The 21,597-nt window shown below is 41.2% G+C and overlaps 1 protein-coding gene across 1 annotated transcript in view; it reads right to left on the minus strand.

Annotated features, from left to right (window-relative positions):
• Positions 1-21,597, minus strand: part of Pcnx4 (pecanex 4) — a 30,584-nt gene that overhangs the window by 2,752 nt on the left and 6,235 nt on the right. Inside the window, exons 2-10 of the mRNA XM_005343170.3 lie at positions 19,237-19,979; positions 13,996-14,175; positions 13,228-13,727; positions 12,930-13,030; positions 12,690-12,809; positions 9,392-9,755; positions 8,120-8,223; positions 6,740-7,758; positions 5,775-5,961 (exon numbers count right to left, since the gene is read on the minus strand). Coding sequence (XP_005343227.1) covers positions 5,775-5,961; positions 6,740-7,758; positions 8,120-8,223; positions 9,392-9,755; positions 12,690-12,809; positions 12,930-13,030; positions 13,228-13,727; positions 13,996-14,175; positions 19,237-19,934 — 3,273 coding nt within the window. The 5' untranslated portion in view covers positions 19,935-19,979. The remainder of the gene's footprint in view (positions 1-5,774; positions 5,962-6,739; positions 7,759-8,119; positions 8,224-9,391; positions 9,756-12,689; positions 12,810-12,929; positions 13,031-13,227; positions 13,728-13,995; positions 14,176-19,236; positions 19,980-21,597) is intronic.

Raw genomic sequence — 21,597 nt, forward strand, 5'->3', positions numbered from 1 at the left:
CTCTCTCTCTCTCTCTCTCTCTCTCTCTCTCTCTCTCTCTCTCTCTCTCTCTGTCTCAGGTTGCTCTGTAGCTCAGGTTGGTCTCATATTTGTGGCAATCTTCCCCCCTCAGGTTTCTAGACCCTGGGTTTCAGAATCACGAGACCAGCAAATATAGGAATTGTGCTCTTTTTCTGCTTGTTTTGTTTTTCCTTTTCTAATATTGGAGGTTAAACTTAGGGTCTTGTTACATGAGGCGAACAATCTACTGATGAGCCATTTCCACACTTCTGGTTACCCTATCTATTTATTTTCTTTCTTTTTGATACAGGCCTCACATAGAATGAATAAGAATCTGTGTTACAGTCATGAATAACCTTGATCCTCTTGCCTCTATCTCCTGAGTGCTGGAGTTACAGTACTATGTTACCTTGCCTGGTTTTATGTGGTGCTGGCCACTGAACCTAGGGCTTCAAGCACCCTACACAAGCACCCTACACAAGGTCTCTAGCCACTGAGCTGTATCCCTAGCCTCAAGGTTTTATTTAAATATTTTCATTTTCACTTTTTATGTGTATGGACATTTTGCTTGGATGTATATCTGTACACTATATGCACACAGTTTATCAGAAGGCTAGAAGAAGGTGTTGGGTCTCTTGGGAGTTCCAGATGGTTGAGAGGTGCCATGTAATGGCTGGAATTGAACCCTGGTCCTCTGGAAAATTAGACAGTGCTCTTAAGGATTGAGCTATTGTTCCAGTCCTAAAATATTTTATTTTTAATGATGTATATCAATGTGGTTTCATTTGTTCCTAATACTTTTGTTATTATGTCTAAGAATATATTCTCAAGTTTGAGGTCATAAAGATTATGCTCACATTTATCCTAAATTTTCCATGGTTTTAGCTGTAACATTTAGTTCTTTTATGCAGTGGAGGTTAGTTATTTAATACAGTGTTAGCTGAGATCGTCAGTGGATTGAACAGCATTTTCAAATAAGATGAACGCCAGTCTAACCCACAGTACCTGTGAATATGTCTTTTACTAAAATGGGTAATTTGCAAATGTAACTAAGGATTTTGAGATGAGATCCTCCTGGATTTACATGGATCCTAAGCCAATGTCTAGTATCTTTGTAAAAGAAAGGAGCAGGAGAGCACCCCAAGATACAGAAAAGAGGGTCACTTGAAGACAGAGACTGGCATTATGGTGTGACAAACTGAGGAATTCTAGGAGCTAGCAGATGCAGGAGAGGCTAAGGGAAGAACTCCTCTCTAGAGCCCTCAGAGGCAGGATGGTCTCCTGATTGTTGTTCTTTAAAGTCACCCAGTTTGTGAGAATGGCTTTGTGTAGCAGTCACGGGAAAATGACATCCATAACCCAATGCTTCTCTTAACTGAGGACAGTCAACTGTCTCAGTACCATTTGTTGAAAGCATTTTTCCATTATATGGTCTTGATAGCCTTGTTGAAAATCAGTTGAATCATATTGAGTGAGGTAACCCAGACCCAGAAAGACAAATATAATTTATACTCACTCATAAGTGACTTACAGCAAAGGAAAACCAGCCTATAATGTACAACTCTAGAGAACCTAGACAACAATGAGGACCCTAAGAGAGACATACATAGATCTAATCTACATGGGAAGTAGAAAAAGACAAGATCTCCTGAGTAAATTGGGAGCACGGGGATCACGGGAAAGGGTAGAATGGGAGGGAGAGGCAGGGAGAGGAGCAGAGAAAATTACATAGCTCAATAAAAATTATAAAAGAGGAAACCAGTCGAACAAGACTATTCTTAATTCCACTTCCCTCACTTATACGGTATCTTTATGCGGAACCACATAGTATCATAGCTTTATGATGTATTTTGAAATTCACAAGTATGAGGTCACCACTTTTCTTTTAAAAGATTTTCCTGGCTATGCTGGGTCTCTTGACAGTCTTTGAGTTCTAGAAAATCACTCTGCCAATTTTTAACAACAGGTAGATAGGCCTTGAATGGGGCTGTGTTAAGTCTATAGATGAATTTGAAGAGTATTGATTGCCATTTTACACTTAAAAAAATTTTATATGCATGGGTGTTGCAAAGTCTATGTACTTAACTTGCAAGCCTACTGCCGATGGAGGTCAGAAGAGGGCACTAGATGCCCTGGAGCTGGAGTTGCAGGTGATTGTGAGCCATGTGAGTGGTGGTGGGAACTGAACTCAGGTCCTCTAGCATAACTGCTGAGCCATCTCTCCAGTCTCAGGTATTATCATTTGAACAATATAGTTTGATTCACAAACTTGGGTATTTTATAAACATGAATAGTTTTATTTTATTTAGATTTTAATTCCTTCTTTCAACAATGTTTTAGTTTTCAGAGTACGTGTTTTATTCTTATTAAGTTTCTACCTGTTTTGTTTGTTTTTGAGACAGGGTCTTACTATACTAGACGGCTGTGAACTCACAGATCTTGCCGTAGCCTTCTGCACGTAGAGATTCAAGGCATGAGATACTATGCCTGGCTTGCATTTTGTTTTTAAATTTTATTTATTCACTGTGTGTGTGTGTGTGTGTGTGTGTGTGCGCATACAGACACATGTCACAGTGGACACATGGAGAGGCTAACTTCTGAAAGTTGATTCTCTTTCACCACGTGGGTCCTGAAGATGAAACTCAGGTCATCACATTTGGTAGCAGGTGCCTTTACCTGCTAAGCCATTTCAATGGTCCTTTACTATTTTTGGTGGTAATATAAGTGGGATTTCCTTATTTTATTTTGGTTTGTCCATTGATAGTATATAAAAATAGCATAGATTTTTATGTTGACCAACTTCTTAGATCCTGCAGTTATCTTGAATAGTTTTAAAATGGAATCGTTACATCCCGAACACAGACTGTACCACCTGCAGACAGTGTTCCTTCTTCAGTTCTGATCCATGTGCTTTTCTTCCTTTCTTTTGCCTATTACTTTTCATCATAGCTTAGCTGTTACAATAGATTTACATCAAGTACTGCGGCACAGGCCTCTAGTCCTTGCAGTCTGAGTGACAGAGACAGGACGATCCCACAGCTAACTGGGCAGAGAGACTCTTGCTGAAAGATGGCCAGAGGACAGAGAAGAGAGGGAGGAGGAAAGAGGTTGACCAAGGTTTGTTTTCTCACTGTTCTAGAGGTGGAGATGTCTGTGGTAAGGGTTCACCATAATTAGGCTACAACAAGGGCTTTTTCTGGCTTGGAGAAGGAAGACTCCCTCCTCTGTCTTTGTATGATACACATACAGGAAAGTCTAATGTTACCTTGTGTTGTAAGGTCACTAATCCCATCACACATTTCTTTTTCTTTTTTGTTTTTCGAGACAGGGTTTCTCTGTGGCTTTGGAGCCTGTCCTGGAACTAGCTCTGTAGACCAGGCTGGTCTCGAACTCATAGAGATCTGCTTGCCTCTGCCTCCCGAGTGCTGGGATTAAAGGCGTGCGCCACCATCGCCCGGCCCCATCACACATTTCAACACTTATGATCTCATCAAATCCAAATTACTTTCCAATACACTGAGGCAAGGGTTTTGATATGAATTTGAGACAGAAGCAATCAGTTCATTACATAAAGACAGAACTTCAGCACAATATTATGATGGCAAACTATATTTAATAACTATTAACCAATTCCACATCTTAGTGTATTCACACCTAGGCTAATGAATCATTTCTTTTGGGTAGCACTTCAGAGCTCAACTTTTACTTGATTTTTATGTAGTAAGGAGCGGCGGGCCGCTTCCCGCTGCCTGGCTCCCAGCTAGCTTTACCCGAAATAATTACATGGAAACTGTATTCTTTTAAACACTGCCTGGCCCATTAGTTCCAGCCTCTTATTGGCTAATTTTCACATCTTGATTAACCCATTTCTATTAATCTGTGTAACACCATGAGGTGGTAGCTTACTGGGAAGGATCTTAACCTGTGTCCATCTTGGAGAGGAGAGCTATAGCGTCTGCCTCACTGTCTTCTTTCTCTCCCAGCATTCTGTTCTGTCTACTCCATCCACCTATGTTCTGACCTGTCAGGCCAAGTAGTTTCTTTCTTAATTAACCAATGAAAGCATCCAATAGAAAGAAGACCCATCTACATCATTTTTATTTATTTTTTCTGGTTTACTTCTGCTGCTAAACATTTTTAATATCAAATTCAGTGGCTGGAAAAATGGTTTTTACTATGAAAGGGTATTGCATTTGTTAAATGAGGTTTTCTTCCTTTTTATCTACTTAGATAATTACAGAGCCCTTGTTTCTTATTCTATGTTATTGTGTATTGCATTAACTGTTTATATATATATATTAAACCAATATTATATTATTTTGACACAAAAGTTGTTTTTATAGGTTGCTGGATCAGTTTGCTAATTCTTTGTTGAGGACGTTGCACCCATGATGATGGAGTTGGTTCTTTGCTGAGTATAGTTTGCCCTGCTGATTGCTTTTAATTCCTAAAAAGTGCACTACCTTCTGTTACAAGCCAAAGGGTACACTCATTACATACCTCAGTGTATCCACACCGTAGTTAATTTTTTTTCAAGACAAGGTTTCTCTATAGCTTTGGAACCTGTCCTGGAACTAGCTCTTGTAGACCAGGCTGGCCTCAAACTCACACAGATTGCCTGAAAGGTGTGTACCACCACCACCTGGCTAAGTCATTTCCTTTGGGGAGTTCTTCAGACTCAACTTTCACTTGATATTTATTTATTTAGGCACAAGGAATTACAGGTCTTTTCAGCTCATCTCTTTCAATGTACCACCTCTATCAAGTGAATAGGCAAGTAGGGGCAAAGCCCAAATTCTTGGGAGTAGCATATCTAAGATGAAGCCTCCTGTGAGAAGGGCTGGGCGGAAAGGAACCCATTCCTGACTGTGTCTGGAATTCGGCCTCAGCAGTTACAGTGGGAAAGAGATTAAGCACACTGATGTCCTAGCCTCCAGGGAAACTTCCCCTTTAACTGTGAGCAGAGGAGGAGGGCGAGCCCTGTGTTCATGGCTGTGCCAGTCTAATGCAGTTCCCATCTCACTGAGAAAGGAGGCAACAGGATGAGTTTCAAATGCTGGCTTCTTGCTATTTTTTAAATAATGGTTTTCAGTAGAGTTTTCTAAACTAATGTTTTCTTATTTGCTATATGCCTTAGGGTTATAAACTTTCAAGGTAATTTTTAAAAATCATTTTTGTTGGCAACATATTCACCGAATTACTTTTATTCTTGCCATGGTGCTAAACAGACCTAAAACCCAAAAAGGCTAATAACATTCAATTTTCCATATTGTGTTCAATAAAGATACGTTAAAATGTAATAAGAACAAGAGTAAGTATTTTTAAAAGTCCTCTACTTGAAGAAGCTCTGAACTATCAACGGTTGAATGTGATTCAAAGGAAGCATATATGTCAGCAAAAGAAGTAATTTGCCACCCACAAGTTAACTTCTCTTCTTGGGGTTAGAACTAAAGTGGTAATTCTTACACTTGAACTGGGCATAAAAAACCCCACAAAGTACTTTATCAACTATGCTACAGCAGATCACACACACTAGCTGTCTTATAGATCAGCTGTTGTGCAGTAATTACTCAATATTTTCAATAGCCCCCTATTTGGCTGCCAAAAGGAAATGAACCAGCTATTCTAGATTACACTACTGGATTACACAGTCATAATTATGAATGCCTTGCAACTTTCATTAACATTATCAACAGCTGGAATGTCATGCCATTTATAAGTTCAAACACTCTACCTTTCCCAAACATTAAGGTTTATTCATGGAAATGACTTACCATACTAGACTCATAGCCCAGGGAAAACAAGCATGGCTTTTCTCCTAGAATCGCTTCCCTCCACTGCTCCTCAGATACCAAGCCGATGTACCAGTCCCTCTCGTACTCGCTGAGGTAGTTGGTCAGTTCTTTAAAGTCTTCTATTGGACCCAAACTTGCTTTATCAACCATTAGTTTCAGTGTATACCTAAAAAATGGAAACCCAAACAATTTCAGAATATTTATAGTGAACTTTACAGAGGCAAGCTAGTTGTTGACTAATTTTAAGTCTCTGAAGTGAAAGCATCCCATGTTAAGCCAACACTAGTTGTACATTTAATGGCCAGCACGGAAGTGGTGGGAGCACAGTGACCAGGTCATCATTCCTAGCTCTCCAGAATGAGCTCCAGACCAGTTTGGGACATTGTCTCAACAGCCAGTCTCTCCCAAGATAAAATCATCCATTTCAGATAAAAACTGAGGGACATGGGGCTGGAAACAAAGCTCAGCTGCTATGTACTTGCCTAGCAACAACAAAACCTGGGTTCAATCCCCAGCACCATGTAAGCTAGGCCTATAACACTAGCACTCTGGAGGTGGAGGCAGGATATGCAGGTTCCATCCTCAACGCTGAGAGAAACAAACAATCAAAAATAACAACAAAGGGCTGGAGAGATGGCTCAGAGGTTAAGAGCATTGCCTGCCCTTCCAAAGGTCCTGAGTTCAATTCCCAGCAACCACATGGTGGCTCACAACCATCTGTAACGAGGTCTGGTGCCCTCTTCTGGCCTTCAGGCATACACAGAGACAGAACATTGTATACATAATAAATGAATAAATATTAAAAAAAAAAAGAAACTGTTTCCAACTCAATCATACTATAGACCAAGTCTTTTCTTTATTTTTATGAAAGCAATAAAAATTATAAATGCAAGAATCTTCTAATGAAAAAAAGGAATAACTTGTGTATAATCAAAGTGAGTTACCTGAATGCTTTCCGAACTAGCTGGAACAGATCTGGCTTTTCTGAGAGCCAATCCAAGGCACCAGAGCAGGGTAAGCCACCATTGTAGACTCTTACTATCTGTCCAGGACTAGGTGCCACGTTGTCTATTCCAAACAGACCAATATAGCACGCCATCACTGTATGGACATACAAGGCCTTTAGAGCTTTATCCTTTGCGATGTCTTCCAGCACACTTGACTTTTCTGAGTGAAAGCATTCCAATTGCCTTAAAACAAACTGATACCAGTCTTCTGGAAACAAGGGGCTTGCCTCCCTTATTCTGGAGTGTGGTGTACAGTTAGATCTCCATTCTTCAGGTAAACTTAGCAAGTGCGACTGCGAACAACTGAACTCCACGAGAGGGATGTATGCCACGTCTTCTCGCTGGCCCTTGTCGACAGCAGGGAAGCCCAGTAAAACCGTCCTATAAAGATCATTTTTGGGACCTGTGCTTGAAGAATGATCATCTGCACCCTGGGAGTCTACTGACCCTGGAATAGGCAAATTTGTACCTGCTAGATCTTTGAGCTGAAGTTTTTCTTTTCTGTTTTTGATACCTGGTTCATCATCAAAAATATTATCATCAGACCAGTCATGGAAAGTGTCTGAATTTAAACTGTCTGAGTCTTCCAGGGATTTTGGGCATGGTGGAGTGTTCAAGGCAGGCAGGGCCACTGGTAAGGCTCCGCTGGTCTTTTCAGTTTGGTGACTATTCTCCCGCGTGCTGGGCCTTTTAGAACAGTACTGCATAAGCACCCACACGAGCACTTTAACAAGGTCACCTTTGAATTCCTTCAAGTTTTCATGAGAATCAATGATGCCAGATAGGACACTCCTGGCATCAGAGTACAGCTTCACAGGCAGAACGGTACACGGGGTCAGGACATTGCCCAAGTGCTCATTAATTTGTGGGCCTTCTTGCTGAAAAGCACTTCCAAACACTTCGTCCACTCTCTGGGCTTCAGCAGTGTGGCAAGATGTTTCCTGTAATTCTAACCCCTAAAGAGAAAAGAGAAGCACTTGGGTTCACAATTGTCTCTCACCAGGGAGTGCAATGGAACTCTGGTTTCCAGGGGATCTGATGGCCTCTTCTTATCTCCGTAAGCATCAGGCATGCATGTGGGCACACAGAAAAAGACTAGAAAAGAATGTCGGCTTTTGTTACCATGTTTTAGTATGCAATCAGCACGAGCCAGCCATCAGCATGTGCTTATTATAAATACCTTTAGAAATCATCTGGGGTTTTCATCAGCTAAGATCTGTTTCTTCCAAGCTAAGTAATAGTTTGATGTGTACATAACAAGGAAGATTGTACACATGCCCTATAAAAACCACTGGGAAATGTTCAAGTGTTACTGACCTTCACATTAACACAGCAGTAAGGATAGCCACGCTCTAAGACCATTATCCATATTAGACGATCCTCAAAACGGCCCAAGTAATGAGAGCCAGGGAGGAGGAGACCTAAAAGAAATTAGAAAAGGGAGGGGGGAAAGGGAAAAGTAAGAAATAACTCTCTGAGCTTGTTTTATTTTTTCTATGAACATTTAAAATTAAATATCTAGACCCCTATTTCAATGACTTTGTCCATCACTAGGTCAAGAATAGAAAGGAGAACCCACTGCCTGTCATGAGGTGTCTAACTCTTAAGGAACACTCAGAAGAGACAACACATAGGTGACAACACAGAAAAACTTAGGACATGTTTGTCAGAAAAATGACCAGGTGGAAACTTTGGAATAAAATGCTGCCATACATCAGGCATTAGGGAAAGGATGAAAAGTAGGCCAGCCAGTTCCACAGTGATCTGAAAGATAAACTAGAACAGTGTTTTATGGCTTTGACATTTCTACAGAATTTACATCATTTGTGATGTATGGCTATTTTTAAAGCTGAGGTCCTCGTTCAACACAGTCCTCTGAGACTTATTCATGCTGACTGCAACCAGCTCCAGTTCATTCATAGCCGCTGGACGCCACTGGATGAGCACAGCTGGATCTAAGATTCCTCTCCTTAAACAGTTCCGGTACTTTCATGTCTTTGCTATTAGAAGTAACAGCTGTGGGGCTGATGGGTGAACTCAGCAGGGCTGGCTGCCATCCTCTGAAACGCCTGCTTGCAGGGACTCTGAGTGGCAGCTGGAGAGTGAGGACCTTCCACTGTTGTTCACGCTCACGGTTTGTGCAAACAGCACACCTGCTTTCCTTGACAGGTCTCGTCCTGGATGGACGAGGCAGGGTGACTCACACAAGCAGCTGGCTTCCTTCTATGGACGACCCTACGGCACCCGTCTGACAGAAATTCATCAGAAGCAGGTGGAAATTCTAAGCAGAAAGGTGTTTCTAGGCTTCAGCGGCGAGCCTGTCACCTGAGTTAATTTAAGCAAATGTTTTCCTTTTAAGCTGTCAAATCACCCTAATGAAATTTTCCCTAAGTATTTTTATTTTATAATTTAACCTCCAAATAAGCAGCAGAGATATAATTCCATCTGATATTTAGTCTCTGTCTACATATCAAAGTACTAGCACCTGTTTTATGGTTGGACCAAAAGGAATTTTTGCTTTTTGTTCTTCTTTTTTTTGGTACCTCAACTATATGAGTAAGAATTTCCTGAGCACAGCCCACCACTCACCCAAACTTCCTGCTGCCATTGCATCCTGCAGACTTGCGGTCAAGCTGGGGATCATCTGGTGGTAGAACACTGTGTCTGTGCACACACAAGCTGTGCTGCCCACTGCTTCTGGCCAGCTCTGAACTGGGCGAGGAAACCCCACCAAGAAAACAGGAAGGGTGAAGAGGGGCAGTAGAGGAGCAGACAGGAGAGCTGAAAGGACTATGATAACCAACACAAAGGGCGCGAACACAGCGTTAAGGACACACAGAGTGGTGGTTGTTCTCCTGTGCTGTTTTTTTTCTGTCCACGATGCCAGAAGCACCGTCATTGCAAACTGCAATTTAGTGAGGAACTGAAGCAAACGGTCCCGCATGATACCAATCTGTGGATAAATAAAAATTATTATTTGGCTTAGCAAATGCCTTATGAATTTTCAAAAATCACATAAGGAAAAAATACATAATAATTATATTATTGCCTCAGTATTTTGAGGGAACAGTCCTAGCAAGCCATTCCTTGTTATAATTTTGTGCAACCTCAAAATTAATAAATAAGAAACTGCACTTGTGTCTGTTGCCGTGAAGAGATACCATGACCATGGTAACTCTTATAAAAACAAAACAAAACAAAACAAAAAAACATTTCATTGGGGCTGGCTTACAGGTTTAGAGGTTTAGTCCATTATCATCATGGCGAAAAGCGCAGGCAGACATGGCGCTGGAGAAGGAGTCAAGAGTTCTACATCCAGACTGGCGGGCAGCGGGAAGAGTGAGGCACTGGGCCTGACGTGAGTATCTGAGACCTCAAAGCCCACCCCTTCCTCCAACAAAGCCACACCTACTCCAACAAGACCACACCTAATAGTGGTCCCTATGGGACCACTTTCCTTCAAAACATCACAATAAGTTTTATCTTTTTTACTTACTTACTTTCTTTCTTTTTTTTTTTTTTTTTGAGGCAGGATCTTATGTAGTCCAGGCTGGCCTCAAACTTGATATGCAGTTGAAGATGACCTTGCACTCCTGCCTCTCTTGGCCTCCACCTCCTGAGAGGTTAGGCAGACAGACCCCTGCTGGCACAACTGGTTCTATGCACACTTGGGATCTTTCATGCAAACTCATCACTCCACCAAGGAAGCTAGTAGTCAACCCAAGTTTGGTCTTAAAAAAGCTGGGCAGTGGTGGTGCACGCCTTTAATCCCAGCACTCCGGAGGCAGAGACAGGCGGATCTCTGGGAGTTCAAGGCCAGCCTGGTCTACAAAGCGAGTTCCAGGATAGGCTCCAAAGCCACAGAGAAACCCTGTCTCTCAAAAAACCAGCCCCTCTCCAAACAAAACCAAAGCATAACAACAACAATAACAAAACTAAGTTATACTATATCACTTAAACCTTATGGGTAAAGAATTTCTCACAAGCTATTAAATAATGTGACTAGGATAAACTATAGGAAAACTTACTTCCTGAAGCTAATTGAAGAGGGAAAAAAGACTAGATTGACAACAAAAGACTGAATTAGACTACACTGAATTAACTAAGACTGAACTAGTATTTTATATTTGAAATATAGGTTTGCTAGTTAGAGATACTTCATTTCTAAAATGTAGTGCAATTATTAAAATTTATGACTCAATATTATGTAATCAGCTAAGTGGTATTTTGAGTTACTGCTATTTTTTCAGTTAATTTTCTCTTTGACAATTTTATATATGTACAAATGCATTCTGATTACATTCCCATAATCCTCTCTTATCTCCTCCCATGCCATCAGCCCCAATTCTTCCCTATAAATCTTTACCCCACAGTCACAACTTTTGGTTTTGTTACCTGAGTTTCATCTGGGGCATCTGTGTGACGCCGAGTTTGGAACTCTCCACTGGAGCCTGATGGACTTGCCAGTGGGCACACAACTGAAAATAATGACTCCCCCAACTATTCACACAGAACAGCTAAGTTTTGGATGCCTTCAATATTATAAAATACTATCAACTATAAAACATTTAAATATTAATATTTACTGGATATTATAAAACATGAAAAAATGATAAATAAATAAAATAAATAAATAAATAAAGAAAGAATGATCACTACCAATCTTTTTACCAGCTCTTCCTAAAAACACAAGTGAATGCAATACTTTTAAATTTATTTTACATGGTCCTGATATGTAAACCAGACACTATCACAAGGAAAGGTAGCCACACATACATGCATACACATGGCATAGACATACATCTTGAGAACACAGATAATTGGTATTAGCCAACTCAGTACCACCCCAACAGATGGAAAGGGTTGGATTGCATGGCCATTTAGGAATATAAAGCTGGTTTAGCAATCAAAACCCAACACATCACATTACATAAAGAAACACAGAAGAAACATTTGATAAATCTAGCCCCTTCATGATAAGAACACTAGCTGCACCATGAATGCACTTTCTAAGACAGGGAACATCTATGCAGGATGCTGACTGATAGAAGACTGACACATTAATGAAGGTTGAACAGGTTCCTCATGAAATGCCAGCTTTTTCTCTTCAAGTGAACATTTTCCTGTTTCCCAACATAAAACAAAACAAAACAACAATCACTGCAAGATGTCACTTTACACCATGAATATGGTCATAATAAAAATAGCAGGTAACAACTGTTGGTGAGAATGTGGAGCAGCTGGGAAAACCTCATATACTGTTAACAGTGTATTTCCAAAATGGTAGAGTCAGGCTGGAAAGCAATGTGCCAGTAGCCTGAAGTGTGAAAGGCGGATGACCAGATTTCTACGTATCCATCCATCCATCCACCCACCCTATATCCATGGGAAATAAAAATACATCTGCACAAAAATATGTATATAAATGCTCACAGTAATATTCCTGTCAACAGTGAAAAACAGAAACTTAAACACCTATCATCTGATGGGTGTATGAAGCAAGCATGGTACATGGGCACACTGGAATGTACTTGACCACAAAGAAGTACCTGTACATGCTATAGGAGTGAACCTTGAGAGCATGCTAAAAGCTGAAGAAAACAGGTAAGGACCACACATCCTACGACACCATTCAGGTTATTGATCCAGAGCGTGCAACTCTACACAGAAAAAAGTAGGGACCTGGAGGCTGGATCTGGAACAGATACAGATGATAGGAAGGGCAGGATGGAGAACGGCCATTAATGGAAACATGTGGAATATTGAAAAGTTAGATTGCAATCATGGCTGCACTACTTTGAATATATACCACTGAGTAAAAAGCCTTCAAATAGATGAGTTTTACTGTGTGTAAACAAACAAACAAAAAGCCTCTCCATCTACTCACCAATAGCAGTCTAGTTCCCGTATCAAGGCTCCTGTTCCACCAGCTGTCTGTGTCGGACACCACGTGCACTGCCGATACGATCACAGTCTCTAGCAAAGCATTTTCTGTGTTCTGCCACACCTACAGAACATAAACGATCCACTTTTCTCAGGTAGAACTTGCTAATCTAAGAAAACTGTTTCTAAAGACCATCATTACATTCAGCCTCAGGGAGTGCCATGCAAGGCATTCTGGGATTACCGTTCTGAAGGCCCTGCTGAATCCAACGGAGACAGACACAGAGTGTAGCCCATGTAAGGAGCTGTCCAGTGCGAGGAAGGCCACCATAGCCAAAGGTGATACTAGAGCAAAACAGACAAAATAGAGGCGAGTTTGATTACTGCAGAATCTCCTGCCACAGTTTACCTTGGTAAACTGCTTTCAGGAGTACATTCACGCAATGAACAAACCAATAACACAAGCATAACAACGAAAACGAAACATAAAGAGCATCAGGCATGCTACATACACTTGGGAGTCAGCAGACTGTAACTCCTACCTAGAGTTAGCAAGATCCATCTGACAACCCCAACCTTCAGGAGCTTCTTTTGTTTCTTGAAGAATAAAGACACAGCTTGTACATCCTTCGGATAAAAAGGGTTTTGGAAAATTCCAAAGACGTAGATGCTTTGAGTTTCTCTCAGTATCCACAGTATTGAAAGTAGCGCCATCAAAACATAGCCCACGATGGACTGAGCGCTGCTTTCAGAAATGGGTGAGAAGCCAGAATAATGATGCAGCAGTCCCGCCTCCAGGAGAGCCACGCCCAGCATAGCCACGCCCAGCAGGCATTCCTTCCTCCGGAACCCAGATCCACAGTAGCCTGGGAAAGCCTCACAACCGTTTCCCACTCTGTGCCTGAAGGCCAAACTCAGGTCACTTAGGTTAAGACTCAGTAAGAACCCAAGTCCAGTCATGAAAAGAACCACACCAACGGTGCTGGGGATGAAGTAGGACACAATGGGTGTTCCGGCAGAGACGAAGAACATTACCAATAGCCTGCAGGGAAAGAAGGCAGAAGATTTACTTGAAAGGAATCTGTTACTAAGAATTGACCTCTGACCAGCAGGATGGCTCGGGGGTAAGGGTGCTTGCTGCCGCTTTCCTGAGCTCCATCTGTAGAGCCACACGGTGGGTGGAAGGAGCAAACTGACTCCCGCAAGTGCCATGGTAGCCATGGGCACTCACCTCCCCACACCACAATAAATAAATAATGAGAAAGTGAAAACAGAAGTTACATCAAACTTCAAGACGCAAAGCAACTTACCGTAGGTGAGTCGACATGGGTGAGCCTCCGAGACCAAACTCTAAAACCTGCTCCACTGCCCAAAAGAAAAGCGCGTCAGGGGGCGGCAGAGCCCCAAGTGCCCACAGGAAAGGCAGTAACACAAACAAGATGTGCAAAATCTGATTCATTTGCTCTAGAGCTGCTGTATTTATAATAAACCTGTAAGAAAGAGAAAATACTTAAATCATACAAAGTACAAATCGATCCACAAAATAGCACATATCACAAAGCAAGCGTCCAGGAAAGGCCCCACTCCCAGACAGCTGCGTCCTAAACCAGCAGTCTCTCCTCAGCTGAGCACAAGCTTTACAGATGCGTGCATTCAAATATACAAAGAAAGAAGCTAAAACAGCCATCTGTAACACTGAGTGCAGAGATTTTGAAAACGGAATACATGAGGCTGGAACACATTCTCCCCCTAAATCTACGTTAGCTGAAATCCAACCAGTGATTCTTCATAACCATAAGTGACTCTGGAGAGCTGAAGCTGTAGGAACATGCACTTAATGGCAGTTCCCTTCTCTTCGCTCTGCCACTGTCCTCAGACTTTGAAGTCGCTATAGATAATAGCAGTGAGCAGCTTAGGTTATGACAGGTCACTGGGAGTTTGACTAGCATTATAATACTCTTCTGTTTTAGACCAGTAATGTTATGAGTTTAAGACATATTTGTATAATACATCTCCTCAGAGCAGGGGAAGGCCCCCTCTTAAAATGAAGAAATTGATACTCAGGAAAATATTTGGAGTTAAACATAACAAAACAGATTTAAATTGTTTAATAAAAATTCAAAACATGGGAAACCATTCTCAACCTACTGCTAGTTTTTCAGAATAAACCTGATCAAACACTATGTCAAGGGGTTAATCAGGTGACAGGACTCATGGAGTAAGAGAGACTTTCAGGAGAAAAAAACCAAGACCCAGACGTACAGCAGGATTGCACTCGAACACCTGAGCTGTTGAGAATCACAGACAAAGGCCAGACTTCCGCTTACAGGGTTTCCAAGTCCGTAAATTACCGAATGCAGCAAGCACACGGGAACTATCACTATAGCCATGATCTACACATATTCACTCAAGGGCACGCCTGGCCTAGCCAGTCACACACCGCTTCACACTCTAGGTTCTTCTTTCAAACTGTTTTAAGTAGGAAGCAAACAAGCACAAGGTTAATATGCGGTGCTAAATTAGAGGACCCTCTTTCCGGTGCTGGAATTTGAAAGAAAATATACTCCATTCTGAGAAGAAACGCCCCAATTAACAAAAAGAATCAAGCTACACATGACAGCCTACAGGTGGTAAAGGACACCTGGTTAGTCTGTTTTCAAGACAACCTTAATCTCCAAAATACACCCGAGAGCAGAATTGCATGAGAATAACCATGCTCAGGAAATGTTTTACAAAATCAAGTTCTATTTTGAAATATTTTTCTTTTTAAAAAGCAACATGTTAGCCGGGTGGTGGTGGCGCACGCCTTTAATCCCAGCACTTGGGAGGCAGAGGCAGGCAGATCTCTGTGAGTTCAAGACCAGCCTGGTCTACAAGAGCTAGTTCCAGGACAGGCTCCAAAACCACAGAGAAACCCTGTCTCGAAAAACCAAAAAAAAAAAAAAAAAAAAAAAAAAGGCAAAAAAGAAAAAAAAGCAACGTGTTAGCAACAATATTTATCAGATATTATATACAATTATGATATTATATAAGTGAATGTAAACATATAATTAACCAAATACTAATCATTCTGCTCCACACATGACCTCCTAAAGATGGTTACTATAGCTAATTACTTTATATGGGAAAGTATTTAATGTTTCTGATAATGTGATAGAAATTTCCTAGGATTAAAAAAAGTTTTGAGATTATAACTATAAAAATAGAGGACTACTGAGAACTCAAGAACAATGGCACTGGGTTTTGATCCTACTGCATGTACTGGCTTTGGGGGAGCCTAGGCAGTTTGGATGCTCACCTAACTAGACCTGGATGGAGGTGGGTGGTCCTTGGACTTCCCACAGGGCAAGGAGCCCTGATTGCTCTTCAGGCTGATGAGGGAGGGGGACTTGATTGGGGGAGGGGGAGGGAAATGGGAGGCGGTGGCGGGGAAGAGACAGAAATCTTTAATAAATAAATAAATTAATTAATTAAAAATCTCGTCTCTGAGGTAAGCATCGCAGATTTAACACTTGCTTTCCATAATATAAAATTCATGGAGAGCCATTTACCCTTATCACAACATAGAAAGGAGGAGAGAAAAGGTTATTAGGGGCTGCATCTCTTCAGCCTTCTTTGCTATCTTTAGATAAAACTGGAAACAGTTGGGTGTTTCTGTCCAGAAGGGGAGAGCACACACTTTACACACAGGTTAGCTGTGTTGTCCTTCTAACCAGACTTCGTATGTTTAAGGTGTATTTCTAAAACTGAAATGGGAGGTCAACTGTCCCGCACTAAACCGAAATGGGAGGTCAACTGTCCGCACTACACTGAAATGGGAGGTCAACTGTCCCGCACTAAACCGAAATGGGAGGTCAACTGTCCGCACTAAACTGTCATCTTAGTCTTAAAACAAATGTCAGGCTTTCTTTGCCTTGTGTTTTAGTCATAGTTAGATAAAATCCTTTGTAATTATGAAACTTTTAAACACTGAAACAGTACAATAAGTCCAACAAGAATTTAGTAAGAAATATTTTATATACTTCTATTTATAGATGAATAATGCTGTTTTTAAGAAAATACAATGAAATAGCTTAGGGATATTTAAAATGACAGCATGCATTAGTCTCTGGCTTCAGAAATTTAATAATGGGACAGTAACTTATAGTAAATTTGTATTCTGACTCAAGAGGTGTTAAACCCACAGAAGTGAAGAAAAAGCACACCAACCCAAATATGGCCAAATTAATTTTAAAAGGCTTTATTTATGTACACAGGCTGTTGCTCCCTGAGATGGGTTTCAAGAGATCAGCACTGGGTGTGGAAAGGATAAGAATTTTACAGCTCAGGAGTAGGGAATTTCCAAAAGGGGGGTTAGGCAGGCAGATAAGTGGGGATCCCAGAAGCAGAACATAAGCGTAACAAAATCCTAAAAACCTCTATTTCAGAAGGTTTATAAGGTGCCATTTACTGAACACGCAGTCCAGAACTTTACATACAAGCACAGCCCAATCCTTGAGAAAGATTTACTCACAAAGAGCAGTGAACCTCGTTTGTCTTTACTATAGATGTTTCTCGGGGCTGCTAAGCTAAACAACATAAAGATATCTTGACTTCAAAATTTTGTTCTAAGGATATGTTGCTTTTGTTTCCACAGAGGATGGAAACCTGTGGATTCCTTCCATGCTAATGTGGTTTGATGGAACAAGATCCCCCCAAAGGTTTCTGTGACCCCTAAAAATATTTCAGCCAACAAATAGCAGGAAGCAGTTTGAAGAAAACTATGGCCCAAATTTCAAAATGATTGTTTACAAATGTTTTTTTTTTATTTAAAAGGGGTTGGATATAAATGGTTAAATCTTTCTAAAAAAAAAGTGTGTGTGTGTGTGTGTGTGTGTGTGTGTGTGTGTGAAGATATGATATAGAGATGAATACTTTACATTGGTATGGATTTGGGTCTACTGATACAAATTTAAGGTTGATTTGCTACACTGTGTATATGTATTTCTGCTCTTGTTTAAGGTACTGTGTTTGTGTAGCTCATTTAAAAATGTAATATATAGTTAAAAATACAGATTAATAGTCATCTATAATAATCAAACTTAATTACATTAGTTTTCTTGATATACAGAGATGTATTTCAGTTAGATAATCTTCAACACTTTAAATACCTACAGAATATGGCATTTAAAGGGTTTTAAGAACTTAAGACTTTTCTCAACAGTAAGACATGTCTGCTTCTGGCAGCACCAATTACTTCAAGAGAATGATGGGCATTGAAGAGGCTCCTTATGGAGTTTGTTAGCCATCTGGGCAAGAAACTGCTCTTTCCTGGCATGCTGTATGAACTGGACATGCAGGACACACAGAAAAAAAGACTAATGATCTTGCCAAAAGAGATGAGACAATCCTTCAGGGTTCCTGCTTCATGAAAGTCTGCCAGACATTCTGCTAGACACAGAAGAAAGTGACTGACAAACTACCAATAGGCAAAATAGTCTTTCAAATTTCCTGTTTCGTGTAAAAGTCTGCCAGATACTGGGCCTGTAGGCTGAAGATGGATGACCTAATGTCACAGAAGAACTTTGGGTGACTGTCCAGGCAGGAAGATGTCAATTCTAGAGTTTTGGAAATTGCTTACAATGTACTTCCTGTTTATTTAGGTAATATTATATCCTTCTGGAGTCTTTGATGGAGTTGAAGACAAAAAGTAGTAGTTTTCTTGTTATGATAAGAGGTAAATTAAATATGAAACTTTCCAGATACAAGTAGACTAAATATTGTAATTTTTGCTTGATACCAGTTTTGTTATATGTAATTTTATTATGTTAAAATTAAAACCTTTCTTTTTATTTAGATAGAAAAGAGGAGATAATGTAGGATTTCCCTCTGTATGCTGTGAATATGCTTTATTACCATTGGTTAATAAAGAAGCTACTTTTGACCTATGGCAGGGCAGATTATAGCCAAGCAAGAAATCCAAACAGAGATATATAGAAAGAGTAGGCAGAGTCAGAGAGACACCATGCAGTTGTTTAAGGAAAAAGACTCCAGAACTTTATCTGGTAATCCACAGCCTCGTGACAATACACAGATTAATAGAAATGGGTTAATTTAGGATGTAAGAGCTAGCTAGGAATAGCCTAAACTATTGGCCTAACAATGTTGTAATTAATATAGTTTCTGTGTGATTATTTGGGTTTGGGTGGACAGGAAACGGAAAAGCCGTCTCCTTTTATAGTCCTGGTTGTCCTGGAACTCACTCTGTAGACCAGGATGAACCTGAATTTAGAGATCTATCTGCCTCTGCCTCTAGAGTTGGGATTAAAGGTGTGCACCACCACCGCCCAACAAAATTATGTATCTTAAAACGTATTTTTGCTATGTTTTGGTTCTTCAGTAAGATTTAGCTACTTCTTTATAATATGAATATTTTATAGCGATCATTCCAAAAGTATCGCAATGGTTTGGTCTTAACTTTTGATTCGCTGACTTAGTCAACACTAAGAAAAGTTCTCTTGCCGGTACATGCAGAAACAAAGCAAGTTATTAAGTATGCTCTACATTCTTACCTGTGTGCAAGGTCCACTGAAACAAAGAAGAAAATGTAAAGTGGTCGCATGAGAGGAGTGATTTCGTAAGTATCCTGGGTCTGAAATGTTGCAGGCTCTGTGGCCGTGTTTACAATCAGCGAATATTCTCCTATGCAAAGTGTTATCCACCCAAAGACAAAAAGCGCAGCAGTCGCCCCTGGGCTGCCATACAGCAAGGTTATTCTGTTTGGGAGCAGATACCATGTTCCAAGACCACATACCAACCCAGCAAGGATAGAATGAAAAACTGTATTGGCGACGTATTTTTTTCCAGGAATCAGAAACTTCACAGTCTCAGCGCCAGCACAGCTTGTAAATTCGTGTTCGTCCTCCTCTGCTAGGATATCCCTGGTTATCACCCTTTTGACCACCACAGATCTGTTCTTGGCGTACAAACTTGTGAGCTGGATGACAGATGCAGTGATTACCATGAGTCCTCCTGAGAGAGCCGCTGCCGAGTAGTCTCTCAGGATGTCCAGTTGGTACAAAAGTGTTCCTGTTCCACCTAAGGCCCATGGCATCAGGAAGAGGACAATCTGATTAACATATATGTAAGGAGGGGCGCAATAGCCTAATTTGAGTCGAGGGCCTCCAAGAACAGTCTGTGGAAAGCGCTTCAGCAGGAAGTCCTGTTTGTAATCATTTAGTAGAGGAACATCTGGACTCATACTTCCCATTCACGATTGGTCTGAAAGTCACATCTTTTTCATAATCAGAAGTATCTATGAAAAAAAAAAAAACAAATGACCATTTAAAAACACGATCCTGAAGACCTGGAGGAAACAGCCCATATTTCTGCCTGACTTCCCTAGTTCCTTTACAGGCAGGGTTTCTAACCTTGATTCCTTCTCAACCTTTACAACATAACTGATACTAAGTTTGTTCTCTTCCCAAAATAATCACGCTAACTTGCTTTCCTAAGAAACCGTATTCATGGGCTGTGTGGTGGCACACGCCTTTAATCCCAGAACTCAGGAGGCAGAGGCAGGTGAATCTTTCTGAGTTCGAGACCAGCCTGGTCTACAGAGTGAGTTCTAGGACAGAAATTTACTTTCTATCATAACCACTTCTCTGTTTTGGTTATTTCTTCTCAAAGACAATAAAAATCTTAAGTACCATGTGCAGTGGATTAAATTTACTTGTCCTCAAGAACTCATTCTGAAAGTAAAACAAAAATAAAAACCAAACAACAAAGCCAGTTGCCTGATACTAGATCAGCTAGAAAAATATTACTTCAGTGGATCATCTGATAGTTAAGAAAACTCACAAGCCTTAAAATAGCCTTTAAACTAATCCAACTAATCTGTGTCAGGCAATGCCTGTTTGTTGCACAGTTAGGATGCTCTATAAACTATAAATATCTGTGTTCTTACAACTTAAGTCAGCTGTCCTTAGTCCTGTGCAGAACCATGCGTAGCCTTTACCAAGTACAGCCTGGTCCATCACAAGATAATAGGGCAGCAGAGTGATACTGTAGTGGTTTGGATGAAAATGGCCCCTGTAGCCCCATAGGGAGTGAGTGGCACTATTAGGAGCTGTGGCCTTCCTGGAGGAAGTGTGTCACTGGGGGTGAGCTTTGAGTGTCACTCTTCCTTCCTGTTGCCTGCAGATGTGGATACAGAACTTTCAGCTCTCTCTCCAGGACCTTGTCTGCCTACACGCCACCATGCTTCCCACCATGACGATAATGGACTAAACTCTGAACTGTAAGTCAGTCCCAATGAAATTTTTTCCTTTATAAGAACTTGTAGCGAGCCGGACAGGATCGCCATTACAAGATGGCGCTGACATCCTGTCTTGTTGGTTATAAACAACTCCATATTTGGCTATGCCTTTGAGAGCTGCGTGTCCCCCGCTTCCTGCATGCGTGGTGGATAAGGGTCCTTGGGCCTATCCCGACACAGTCTGGTGTCAGCTGTTGATGGCAGCCAATCACAGGGCGACCCATGTGCCAATTCCCGATATAAGCAGCTGCCTTAGTGCTCTCAGGGTCTTTTGCTTCCCCCCTCTTGCTTCCTGCTCTCCCTCGCTTTCTGCCCCTCGCTTCCCCCTCTCGCTCCATGCTCCTTCAACCAAGGGCACTCCAATTAAAGCGTGATCTGAGAAGAATCCTCATGTGGTGGTTGTTCTTCCTCGCTGGTCGAGGAGTTCGCCGCAAGAACTGCTGTGGTCATTACGTTTCTTCACAGCAACAGAAACCATAACTAAGAAAGAAATCAGGGTCGGGCGGTGGTGGCGCACACCTTTAATCCCAGCACTCAGGAGGCAGAGGTAGGCGGATCTCTGTGAGTTCGAGACCAGCCTGGTCTCTAGTTCCAGGACAGGCTCCAAAACCACAGA

The sequence above is a fragment of the Microtus ochrogaster genome, chromosome 1, assembly GCF_000317375.1.
Source record: "Microtus ochrogaster isolate Prairie Vole_2 chromosome 1, MicOch1.0, whole genome shotgun sequence".
Taxonomy (NCBI): domain Eukaryota; kingdom Metazoa; phylum Chordata; class Mammalia; order Rodentia; family Cricetidae; genus Microtus; species Microtus ochrogaster.